Raw genomic sequence first — 13394 nt, 5'->3', positions numbered from 1 at the left:
AAACAAATCTTGGTTACTGCTGTGTTTTGCATCGCTTCTTCCAGAAGCCACATCAGGATCTGAGGCAGCACTGGGCCAAGCATGAAAAACAAACACCATGCTAAGGACAGTCAAATCTTCCTTTAAGCCTTTACAACTCACTAATCTCTATACGCTTCTATAAATTGCATTTAAAATTAGTTTTCTCCTCACTGCTGTCCCAGATTTACCAGTGATATATTGAGGTCTCATTAAAACTCCTTTATCACCTTCACAACCCACGGTATGTTACCTTCTCCGTTATAGCATCAAATGCTGAAAACACTACAGGTTTCAGAACCCACCTGACCCAAAGAAGAACTATGATTATCACAGGGACTTCACAGGATATGGTCTGACCTCTGTGCCTTTCTAAAACATTCTAGGCTAGTATTTTTCCCAGGAAAATTCCACCAGAATAAGCCGAAAAAGATGATGTGTACCAACTGCCAATGATCTGCCTTCATATTTACTTATGCATCTGGTGAATTCAAGGATTCATAACAGCTTCCCATCATTAATTTAGAGGACCCTACACCACACCTGCTCTATGCAACCTGGTTAGAAACCCAGAACACTTGGGAATACTACAGCTATCATCTCGATAACCTCATTATCATAGAATTATGGGATGTTTCAGGTTGGAAGGGACCCTTAATCTCCTCCAGTTTCAACCCCCTGCCATAGGCAGGGACACCCCCCACTGGATCAGGGGCTCCAAGCCCCATCCAACCTGGCCTTGAACCCCTCCAGGGGTGGGGCAGCCACCACTGCTCTGGGCAACCTGGGCCAGGGCCTCCCCACCCTCACAGCAAAACATTTCTTCCTGAGATCTCATCTAAATATCTCCCCTCTTTCAGCTCCAAACCATTCCCCCTCGTCCTCTCTCTGCCCTCCCTGATCAAGAGCCCCTCCCCAGCTTTCCTGGAGCCCCTTTGAGGACTGGAAGTTGTTCTAAGGTCTCCCTGGAGCCTTCTCTTCTCCAGGCTGAACAACCTCTCAGCCTGTCCTTGTTTGGAAGGTGCTCCAGCCCTCAGATCATCTTTGTGGCCTCCTCTGGATCACTCAAACAGATCTATGTCATGGATCTATTAGGGGCAGATTAATTCCAGGCAAGCACTCTTCTAGATCCTAAAGGCTACTCTTCAGAGGTGCTCCAGCGTGGGACAACCTGATTTCCTTGACCTGAAGAACTCTTGGTCACCTCCAGCCAGGATCTCACTGCTGAAAGGATCCCTGCAGACACTCAACATGGGATGTCACCTGCAATGTTTGGTTTAAACAAGTACAGGAAAGGTCTCACAGTAAATAAACCTACCATAGCTTTAAAAACTCGTATTTTGAAAGCTTCTAGAGCTGAAAGAAGCAGCAGACACTGCAGAAAACCCAACCTTTCATAAGCACGTGCACAAACACACACACAAAAGAAATGCTGCTTCTGGCTTTGGAGGGAGCACATTCACCTTCTCCCCACTGCCTGCCAGGTTCATGCAGATTCAGGTGGCCTCTTTCTGTGACAGCACCATTTCAACAGAGTGCACAAACAAAGATTTTTACATTTATCTCACTGTTTTAATCCTGCTTCCCCACAAAACACTGACAAATGGAAGTAAAAGGCAACAGGGATTAAGTCCACAAGACCTGCTGTTAGCACAGGACTTTTAAATAGTGCAACTTAAGGAACTCATAAAGAGGTGCAGAGCACAAGTCAGATGGTCAATAACACGAGGTAAATGGAATATTAAGTACAAATAACAATCCTAACGTTAATGACAGGCTGGGGACAGCTGTTTGTAGGCTGGTATGAGAAACTATATAAAGGCTCTCTTCATACATTCATTTCTGGTAACAGAAATAGAGCGCTCTTCAGGGCTCTGCAAGGAAAAGATACTCCTTTCCTTTCAAATAGCATTACTGTTTCAGAGAACTGTTAGAAAATCCATATCTGGAAATATAACTTGGCTCAAATATGGCTTTTCAGCCCTAGGACTCAGAAGGGGTCTGCAAAGAAAGTCAATATCATCAACTGTATGTGCAAAACCGGAGCAGAGAGCGAAAACGGCCGTGTGTGAAGGTCACTCAGCAGGGCAGCAGCACTGGTGGAACGGGAGGCTGAGACAGCGAGAAAAACCAAATTCTAAAAATACAGAACATGAGTGGGGGGAATACAAAATACAGCAGCCCTCAAGGACTGCTCTGGCAGCTGTGTCCTTATCCAGCTCCTGTAAGGTCTGTCCCTCCAGTGTTATGTCTCACTGAGCCTGGTTATCATCGTCTACAGCACTGGATTTCCTAACTGCTATAAAGTTTCACGAACCATCAGAATTACCCAAACAAACCAGGTCTCCAGTATAAAATCACCTGCCTTCTGCTAAACCACAAACACTGAACAAGCAGGTTTAAAATGCAGTTGAAAGTACAAATAATAGGTATAAAAAGATGATTAAATTACTACCAAGCAAGGACTAAAGCCTCTCAGGTGCTCAGAATAAAATGACAAGGGCAGAAATTCCACAGTGGAAGGATGGGATGTCACCCAAAGGGACCTGGGCAGGTTGGAGAAGTAGCCTGTGAGAACTTCATGACATTCAGCAAGGCCAAGGGCAAGGTCCTACACCTGGGTCAGGGCACTCCCTGGGTTCAGTACAGGACAGGGGATGATGTGATTGAGAGCTGTCCTGTGGAGAAGGACTTGAGGTGCTGGGGATAAGAAGCTCCACATGAGTCAGCAATGTGTGCTCGTAGCCCAGAAACCAACCGTGTCCTGGGCTGCATCCAAAGAAGTGTGGCCAGCAGGGAGAGGGAGGGGATTCTGCCCCTCTGCTCCTCTCTTGTGAGACCTCATCTGGAGTGTTGTGTCCAGTTCTGGAATCCTCAGCATAAGAAGGAGATGGAGCTGTTGGAACAGGTCCACAGGAGGCTACAAGGATGATCCAAGGGCTGGAGCACCTTCCGTACAAGGACAGGCTGAGAGAGTTGGGGTTGTTCAGACTGGAGAAGAGAAGGCTCCAAGGAGACCTTATAGTGACCTTCCAGTACCTGAAGGGGCTACAAGAAAGCTGGGGAGGGACGGTTCACAAAGGCTTGGAGTGATAGGACAAGGGGCAATGGAGATAAACTGGAGAGGGGCAGATTTAGACTAGACATAAGGAGGAATTTCTTCACAATGAGGGTGGAGAGGCCCTGGCCCAGGTTGCCCAGAGCAGGGGTGGCTGCCCCATCCCTGGAGGGGTTCAAGGCCAGGTTGGATGGGGCTTGGAGCCCCTGATCCAGTGGGAGGTGTCCCTGCCCATGGCAGGGGGTGGGACTGGATGGGCTCTGAGGTCCCTTCCAACTCAAATTACTCTATGATTCTAAATACTAAAAATAGAGTCTCTACCTTATATTTACAGGACAGGACACTCAACCTCCGTACGTTTAGAAAGCCCTTTGCCTTATTTCTTGTCAAGAAAAAGCTCTGGCAACAAAGCACTTATATAAATTAATAATAAGCACTTTGCAATATATTGCGGATAAAAGGGGAGAGTAGAGACAGCTTGTACGTGTTCATCTAACTGTGAATGCATAAATCGCCTTTTCCCAAAGTACAAAAACATGTACAAGGGAAAAGTTCAAGACAAATGAAGAAGCATCCCCGGTCTGTCAGCTGTGTCAGGATCTGCCGAGCTCCCTGTCGTGCCGCTGGGCTCAGCATTTGCCCACCTGGAGACCATGAAATTCATCTAAAGTGACAAAGCCTCACACCCAGTTGGCTCTCCAGCTGTCTGCCCCGGGAAGGAAAAGAGAGTGGAAAACAGCACAGCCATGTCTAACGTCCCCAAGCCCCTGCAGCCTCTGCTCCCCAGAGGCTGAAACCACAGGCAACAACAAAACCTGAGGTCTGCAACTTAAACACCTACTAATCAAAAATTCAATGTATTATGCCTCTATGAGAAACCTGCCTACCAGGTAAGGAGCATCCAACGAGAAAAGGCTGAACCAGGGGCTGCAGAAAGTGCAAAATGAAGGAAAAGAGCACAGAAAACAAAGCTCAAGCATAAAATAATCAGGAAAAATACAGAATACACTAAATGCACTGGTTAAACACAGAATATGAAGTGACAGCAGTGAACACGGTCCTGTAAATATTTACATCTCATAAATACAACGTTCTGATGGACAGAGGTTTGAAGCAGGGATTTGACTCACTCAGTTCAGTGAACACCAGCAAGTGAGGTTTTTCTACCTCTACAATGTATTCAGAGGAGCATGAGGTCAAAACAACGCTGCAAGCACAAATCCAAGATGTTATAAATCCAGGTTCAGTAGCTTTACATGGAGCCCTGTGCTTCACCGCACCCAATGACTGTGCAGCAAATCTGAGATCTGAATCTTTGTCTTTATCATCCTCTAAAGCTCTTTTTTTACAGCCACCTGGACTGCTCAGTTCTTTTATTGCTGGCACAGAGCTGTGCAAGAGGACATGTTCTAAACAGTAAATTCTTCACAGCAAGGGTGGGGAGGCCCTGGCCCAGGTTGCCCAGAGCAGTGGTGGCTGCCCCATCCCTGGAGGGGTTCAAGGCCAGGTTGGATGGGGCTTGGAGCCCCTGATCCAGTGGGAGGTGTCCCTGCCCATGGCAGGGGGTGGGACTGGATGGGCTTTGAGGTCTCTTCTAAATAAAATCATTCTATGATCCAATGAATTAATTGCATGGTGAGGAATATTGCGCATATGTAAGGCTGTTGTATGGAGCTGAACACTGAACCATGTACTCAGCACTGGTGAGACCGCACCTCGAATCCTGTGTTCAGTTCTAGGGCCCTCACCACAAGAAGGATGTTGAGGCTCTGGAGCGAGTCCAGAGAAGAGCAACGAAGCTGGTGAGGGGGCTGGAGAACAGGCCTTATGAGGAACGGCTGAGAGAGCTGGGGGTGTTTAGCCTGGAGAAGAGGAGGCTGAGGGGAGACCTCATTGCTCTCTCCAACTACCTGAAAGGAGGTTGTGGAGAGGAGGGAGCTGGGCTCTCATCCCAAGGGACGGGGGACACGACGAGAGGGAATGGCCTCAAGCTCCACCAGGGGAGGTTCAGGCTGAACATTAGGAAAAAAAATTTCACCAGAAGGGTCACTGGGCACTGGCAGAGGCTGCCCAGGGAGGGGGTTGAGTCCCCTTCCCTGGAGGGGTTTAAGGGACGGGTGGACGAGGTGCTGAGGGACATGGTTTAGTGTTTGATAGGAATGGTTGGACTCGATGATCCAGTGGGTCTCTTCCAACCTGGTGATTCTATGATTCTAAGCCAAAACACGGAACCTTCCCTTCACTGTAAATCAACAATGTCCAAACCAACAAAAGACGAGGCACGCCAGCTAACGTGTCTTACAGGTGAGACACCGAATCACAGCCTGACATCGCCGAGAGACACACCTTGGGGTTACAGACAGGCCGGTGTCACACAGGGATTTACGCCGCGCTCCTGGCTCCAGGCTGTGACCGAGCAGCGTGTGCCGAGGCGGGGAGCACGCACCGCTGGCTGGGGAACGCCGATGGGAACAGACAGCGCTGCCAAGCAGCGGCACAGCGCGAGCAAGAAGGAAAACATACGCATAGGAGGAAAAACAGACTGAAAGAGTGACAATTGCAAGAAGTCACAATGGACAGTGGACAAGCAGGGAGTCAAGCAGGGCGACAAGCACAGACACTGGCGATACCTAAGTTTTGAGTTCATTTTTTTAGCTTTAAAATAAAATTTGGAACATAATATTATTGTATTACAAGGGGTTTGACGATGCTTTTAAAAGGGTAAACCACAGTACTTAGCTTTGTTCCCCTATTTAAAATTTAAATAGATACCTTGCTCGGAGGGAGTTCGTTACCTACACATTTTCTGAATGCTGTGTAAAGAACAGTTAATCCAAAATCAACTTCACAGGGCCCAGCCAGAAATTAATGATGCTTTAAACTTCAAATAATCCTTGGAGATGAACACTCGTCAGTCCATATATCGGATGAACCTGCCTGTCCCGCAGCACAGCAGAACCCAGCTCGCGCTGCCACAGCACTGTGGGCAGCCTGGGAGCAGGGAACACGTGGGTTTTTCAGGCTGAAGCCCTGTCACACGAGCCAATGAGAGGGAGAAACTGTCACTGGTGCCACATCCCAGTAACCATTTCCACCACACTATGTACAGACTGCCTTCCCCCAGGAGCATCACTGTGTATTGGAATATTCCAACCTTCCCCCTCTCCGAGGCCTCTCTCCTCTTCAGCTTCATGTGCTAATGAGGCAGTTTAGAAAATCTGGACATTAAAAGCAAGATAAAGCTTCCAGGTACTCCTGCACTGAAGCAAGGCAGGCCCAGCTCCTGCAATAACTCCACCTCATCAGATTGCCCCATCTGGCTGCTGATAAAATAACATCTGACCTTCCGAGCTCAGCAAATGCCAGAGGGAGCTGGGAAAGTGGAACTGCAGGGACTTTACTCGCTCATTTAAAAATAAAACAAATATACCAAGATAATACAGTTGTCTGTGCCCCACTGCCCACTTGCATGGCCTTCTGTAAGCAGGACATCAGCACGTCTGTGATGCTTCGCTGCAGTTCCCTTCCCTCTCATAGGTTAGCTTTCAGAATGATGGTTTGTTTCTCTAGACTCAGCCAGCATTTGGCTAAAATCATCTTCTTCCACAATGCTGCACGCTTCAAAGAGCATGTTTATACAGTTCCCTTCATGCTCAAAAGTCTTGCTGAAAAAGAGGTTAACGCAGACTGAAAAATCACTGTGACATGATGGTCCTTTTAATTGGTAACTAGCCCTGCTCCGGGGCGCACATTAATAGGGCAGGAGCGTTCAGCGTGCTCCTTCTCTCTCTCCTTGACAAACTGCCAGGGGAAGGAAAGTATTTTGGTCTTGCTGAAAGTACTACACAATCCATTTTAAAATCTGAAACTCTACTAAATCAACGCGTAAGTGGACTGTGAGAGGGGACTGCTCAGAGCTGCAGATACAGCATGGACAAAACACAACAAGGTGGTTTTTACCATAGCGCTGAGAGTCTCCTCCCAGTCCGGCCTCTCTCGAGGATGGATGCTCCTCTGGAGCTCTGGCACAAAGTCATCTTCTTCTGCGTGTACAGAGGACTTCATCATTCTGCAAAAGAGGACAGAGAGGTTTGAGACACTGACAATCACAGAATGGTTTTCATTGGAAAAGACCTTTAGGATCATTAAATCCAACCATGGATCCAGCCCTAAGTCCGCCAATAGACCACGTCCCCAGGCATGACATCTACTCATCTTTGAAACACCTTCAGGGATGGCGACTCAACCATCCGTGGGCAGCCTCTTCCAATGCTTGACAACCCTCTCAGTAAAGAAATTCCTCCTGATATCCAACCTAAACCTCCCCTGGCACATCTTGAGGGCTTTTCCTATGTTCCTGTCACCAGCTACCAGGGGGAAGAGACCAACACCCACCTCACCACAACCTCCTTTTAGGTAGTTATAGAGAGGATGAGGTTTCCCCTCAGTCTCCTTTTCTCCAGACTAAACAAACCCAGCTCCCTAAGCCGCTCCTCATAAGACTTGGGCTCTACACCCTTCACCAGCTCCGTTCTCCTTCTCTGGACGCGCTCCAGTATCTCGACATCCTTCTTGTAGTGAGAGGCCCAAAACTGAACCCAGGATTCAAAGTCGGGCCTCACCTGTGCCGAGTACAAGGCAGGGATCTCCTCCTTGATCCTGCTGGCCACACTGCTCCTAATACAGGCCAGGATGCCACTGGCCTTCTTGGCCACCAGGGCTACTGCTGGCTCATGTTTGATGTCTGGGTAATGCACACAGGCTGTTATGATGCTCAGTTGTGTGGCACTATATATTCCTTTATAAATCCAGCGATCTTACAGACCTCCAAGTTTCTTTGACTTCCTCATTATACAGCAGGACAAGAGCTTGCTGGAGGGAAATCTGCACATCCTAACCAATCAAGGGATAATTTTCTATAATCACTGCACAATTTGCAAGTCTTAAAACACAGAGAAATATAGAGGGGTAATTTTCAGTCCATTTCAGAAAATGGCTTCTATTGCCCAGGCAAACAACATCAGCCTCAGAAGAAGAAATGCACCCACAGGATTCCATAGTTGTCACTGCGTGTTTTGCCTAAAACAGCGTGTTGTTTCCAGACCTTCGCCTGAATCTCCGTGCCAGTCCTGAGCCACCAGCTCCCACAGTTCTCACTGATCCTATCGGAAAATGAGCGCCTTCAGCTGCCCCAGCTCTGCAGGGAGGTGCTCAAACCAGTCTCATTTTATCAAGGTAAACTTTTCTTCAGATAAGGAGTCATCTTTCAAATACCCTATGAAGTATATTGCAAGCCTGTACAGAGATCAGAGGCTCAAAATGAACATTTGGGAAGCATTCCCAGAAGCTCCCCAGCCCGTCCCCAGGACGGCTCTGCCGTACAGCCAGGGCGCTGCGAGATGTGTTATTCGCAGGATGTATAAACGTGCTTCTGCAGGGTTTACAGCACAGACCTGAAGTACCCAAGGCCATTATCGTTACCCATACCAGCTTCATTAAATATGAGATTCAGACAGGCTTTTATTTTATTAATAGATCACCCTTTATTTCCTTTGGGTATCCATTCGGATAATCAACACCGTGCACAGCAGGGCTGGTTTCGCTGAACTCAACGAATTTATGTACTGATTTATGCACCGTTGGACAAAACGAGCCTGGTGACAGGCATTTAAAAGAACTCTTTTGCTTCAGCTCCAGATCTGAAGCTCTGAAAGCCCTCAAAGCCATCTGCCACAGCGACACAAGTGGCTGGGCTAAAGCACTTAACTCCCCTTTGTACCCTACAGAGGGTTAAGAATGCAGCAATTAACACTTGCAGTAATAGCATGGATGGGTTACACAATTATATACCATATGATTTTTATACCTCATTTTGTGATCGCATTTCTGCTCTGATAAAAAACACATCCCAGAGAATATGGGACTCAAAACCGAGGCTGAAGCTGCTAACTGGTTCCATGTGCTGTTCCCACTGCAAACATCACCAGCCCAAAGAAGGCTGGCCCTAACGAGGCAAGACAAAATACGCCTCCACAGTGAAAGTTGTGTATATCTGCAGGAAAATCTGCATGTGGATACCATGATTTTAAACGTCGAGGTGGGACGCCAGTTCAGAAGCAAGACTCGCACCTTCGTGACATACGTGTTCAAAAGAATTTGATTTTCTAAACCTGAAAACTTGATGCTCAGAGCTGCGGCTCTTTCATATCTCCCTCTTTGCCTATTGGGAGTGAGAAGATGTGGCTGTTCCACTCAACTCCAGCTCCACCACAGCAGAAGTTCACCACTTGTTCCAATGGAAAGCAAAAGCTGAAGACTGTTGATAGCAGAGAAAAGCAAATTGTGTGATTCAACAGATATAAACTAAAAAAAAAAATCCTTCCTTTAAATCAACCTCACGATTTTGAAAAAGGCACAAGGCTTTCCCCAGGATTTCTAGATGTTTGGGACTGGCAATATTGCAGCTGTACAAAAGGATTCTCAACACATCTTTCCTCAGCAGCTTTCGCCTAATGCCATCGGACAGTATGTAGCCTAATTCCATTGAGGAATGAAACCAAAGGAAGGGTAACATGATCAAGACACACCTTTCTACAGTAGGGTTGAAACAAAAAGCTTATTACAATGCATGCTTTCTCATTGTAAAGGCTTGAAAATAACGAGACTGAATTTACAGCTTTATCAGTGCTTCGGATTACAAATGAATTTACTACACAACCTCTCAGCCTTATGGCAATTCCTCCTGGACTGCTCATCAGAAATGCGTCTGCCTTTTGAGAAGCATGTTTTCTGAATGTCTAAAATGCTGCCTTCTACTGACCTTCCTTCACCCAAAGTCCCTGCCAGGACACGTAGGACCTGTGTAGAGGCAGGCGTTGCTGTCTAGCAAGTCGACCACACAGAACCTATGAGACCAGAGAGAGTATAGATTGATAATTAAGATTATAAAATAGATGCAGAGAAACACACTATCTATTACACAAACTCCACGCTCAGCCTGGTTACAGGGAGCTCCTGGGAAGACGCTTCAGACACCGCTGTTGGCTGCGATGTGAGACCGAGCACAGAGAAGAACAGGTTCTGCTTCTAAATAACCTTGGAAATCAGGTCCAAGGTCCAAGTCTCTGCACTCAGAGCAGAAAAAACAGGATGTTGTAATACTCAGTCCTTTTCACTACACTCTGATCTATTTACTCACATTATTGTTTAATCTGATTATGCCTACAAAACTCCACAATAACTCTTCCTACTGAGACTCTGGAACACAGTCCTGTTATTCCTCCCACGGAAGGTGTTCTGGACTTTCACTGGAAATAAGAAAAGCTCTGTGCGTACAATAGCATATTGAAAAGTCACTTCTTTGAGCATTTCCCAGAGTTGCTTAATGGAATATTCTACTGCTGATGGAAATTAAATACTCCGTGACAGTACCACAAAAAAAATATTGGAAACGATACTGACAATTTCCTCTCTAACATAATTATAAACACTTGACAACTGTCTGCAAACCTTTATTTATCTTTAATAGTAACTATTCGATTCTATGCCATCCGAGACAAGAGACCAAGGAAGGCTGAAGATGCAACAGGCAAAATTAGTCTCTTACATACACAGTCTAGTGGCTTTTTCATTCCTGTACCCGATCTGGCGGAAGAAAAATACCTTTGTGAGTCAGCAGCAATGAAATATGGGCAGTAAGGCCAGAGCCGGGGAGGAATAGAAAAACAAGAAGCTACTTAAGACATTTCCCATTTTAGATGGTTTCAACAGACCTTACAAGAACTCAGCATGCTCAGGGATGACCCAGGGTCATCCTGGGTTCCCCGGATCGAGGGCAAAATAGATTCTCCCGCAGCATGGTTGCTTTTATCTTAACCTACACGCAATACAATGCTAATCTTGCCTAAAGGAAAGCTGGGGAGGAGCTCTTGATCAGGGAGTGCAGGGAGAGGGCGAGGGAGAATGGTTTGGAGCTGAAAGAGGGACGATTAAGATGAGATCTTAGGAAGAAGTGTTCTGCTGTGAGGGTGGGGAGGCCCTGGCCCAGGTTGCCCAGAGCAGTGGTGGCTGCCCCATCCCTGGAGATGTTCAAGGGCAGGTTGGATGGGGCTTGGAGCCCCTGATCCAGTGGGAGGGTGGTTGGAACTGGATGGGCTTTGAGGTCCCTTCCAACTCAAACCATTCTATGATTCTATTCAATTATTCTCTTACAGATATGTATAATCACATACATGCATTTTTATATGCACACGTATTATGTATTTGACACTATTTACAGAGCAAATAGCGCTACATCCATACATCCGATTTGCTACACATTTCAAGCTGTAACTAGACTAATTTTCTTGGTTTTACCATGGATTCTTTTTCACAGGAGGGGAAATACACGGGATCCCGCTAGCACTTACACAAAACACCGACACACAGGTTTTGTAAACGCAAAAGGCTAAACAATTTTAAGAAGCTGCTCTGTTCCAAGCCCCACACTTGGCCATTTTGTGGGAGATATAAATGACTTAGAATTCACTGCAAAATCTAATCCATGCCATAAGAACAGAAATACAGTAAAATGCCACTTCTTCAACATTTAACAGCTCCGAATGCCCTTCAGATGGAATGTGACACCATTATATTAATAAAAGTCCTGGCTGTACAGAGGCCATTAAGCAATCTCCCTTCAGATGAATGAATCCTTCTTCATTGTAAATTGAGAATCAAATGTACTGGAACAAATGTTTACAGGACATTTCACAAAAGGCACAGCCCGCATTCACACCCTCTCTTCAAAGTTCTCTGGTAGGTCAAGCTGATGAATCTCAAGTCAGAGCTTGTACAACTCTACACGATATGATTGTTATCGAGGAAACATCTCAGCCTTTTCCATGTTCTCAGATCTAAAGCTCTTGTCCCGCCATCCATAGGATTTCCATATCTGCTCCTTAGGAATGAAAACATGCTGGTGCTGTTCTCCTGATGGGGCTCCTCTCCACTCCTGCGCTACTGAGGGTGAAGACCCTCCTGCCCACACCGAGGAGCACGTTGCTGTAACTGGAGTAGATAAGCACAGGCACTTTACAGGAGGAAAAAATTAATGTTCAGCCTGATGGCTAGAACCTCTGCTACTTTGTGTTATAATAATATGAATATTCAATAGTACTTCCACCAGTCAATGATATTCCCTGCAGGTCTCAAGGAGTCCCGCATCCACAAGTTGGATGCGATTCCACACTTCTGTTGGCACAACAGAGAAAGAAGGATAAAAAGTGGGTTTGTGGAAAAAGACCCGTAGATTAAACAGAAGAGGAGAAAGGGCAGGAACGTCAAAGCACCATGGGACCCCTAAAAGAAGGTTTGTTGCCCTTACTCAGGTTCTTTGGCATGCATGTGTCCCACAGCAGCAGGAGTGACACAACTGGGATGGACTTATGAGGCCTTATGAGGAACGGCTGAGAGAGCTGGGGGTGTTTAGCCTGGAGAAGAGGAGGCTGAGGGGAGACCTCATTGCTCTCTACAACTGCCTGAAAGGAGGTTGTGGAGAGGAGGGAGCTGGGCTCTTCTCCCAAGTGACAGGGGACAGGACGAGAGGGAATGGCCTCAAGCTCCACCAGGGGAGGTTTAGGCTGGACATTAGGAAAAAATTTTTCACGGAAAGGGTCATTGGTCCCTGGCAGAGGCTGCCCAGGGAGGGGGTTGAGTCACCTTCCCTGGAGGGGTTTAAGGGACGGGTGGCTGAGGTGCTGAGGGACATGGTTTAGTGATTGATGGGAATGGTTGGACTCGATGATCCGATGGGTCTTTCCAACCTCATGATTCTATGATTTTGGATGCTGGTGACCGGCAGATTAACTGCTCTCCTCTGGGAGATGCAACCGTGCTGACAAATGACTTCCAGAGGTGCCTGGTGGTTTGCAAGCCGTGCACTCGCACGGGAGCACAAAGCATTTTGACTGTCAGACTCACCACAGCAGATTGTTAATTGTCCAGTTGACACATGCTGATTTGGGACCAGCTATATATTTTTTAAATTAAATGCCAAGCGTGCTCTTTAGGTTGTGCTCCTCCCCGGGGACACAGGGCATTCCAGCTTTCCTTGCCGCTTCTCCCGCAAATGACTTTTGTTTCTGACCTCAATTTAGGAGGAGAGAGCCTATGACAACTGATTTATTAGTTTATTTATTATTCATACAGCACTGCTGTTGGGCCTGGAGATTCCTCAGTCAATGTAAGAGCACAGAACCACTGACTCCAGAGGATTGAGAGAGACACAGATAGTGTTGTTTTCCGAGATATGAATTCTATCCAAACAGCCAAATTTAAA

The 13394-nt window shown here is 46.7% G+C and overlaps 1 protein-coding gene across 3 annotated transcripts in view; it reads right to left on the bottom strand.

The window, feature by feature from the left end:
* ARHGAP32 (Rho GTPase activating protein 32) overlaps positions 1-13394 on the bottom strand; it is a 197952-nt gene that overhangs the window by 160384 nt on the left and 24174 nt on the right. For all 3 annotated transcript variants that reach the window (XM_069876457.1, XM_069876458.1, XM_069876459.1), the window contains exon 2: positions 7037-7145. In XM_069876457.1, the coding sequence (XP_069732558.1) occupies positions 7037-7145 (109 nt within the window). The remainder of the gene's footprint in view (positions 1-7036; positions 7146-13394) is intronic.

This window comes from Phaenicophaeus curvirostris, chromosome 25 (genome assembly GCF_032191515.1).
Source record: "Phaenicophaeus curvirostris isolate KB17595 chromosome 25, BPBGC_Pcur_1.0, whole genome shotgun sequence".
Classification (NCBI taxonomy): domain Eukaryota; kingdom Metazoa; phylum Chordata; class Aves; order Cuculiformes; family Cuculidae; genus Phaenicophaeus; species Phaenicophaeus curvirostris.
This window is presented reverse-complemented; position numbering and strand designations above follow the sequence as displayed.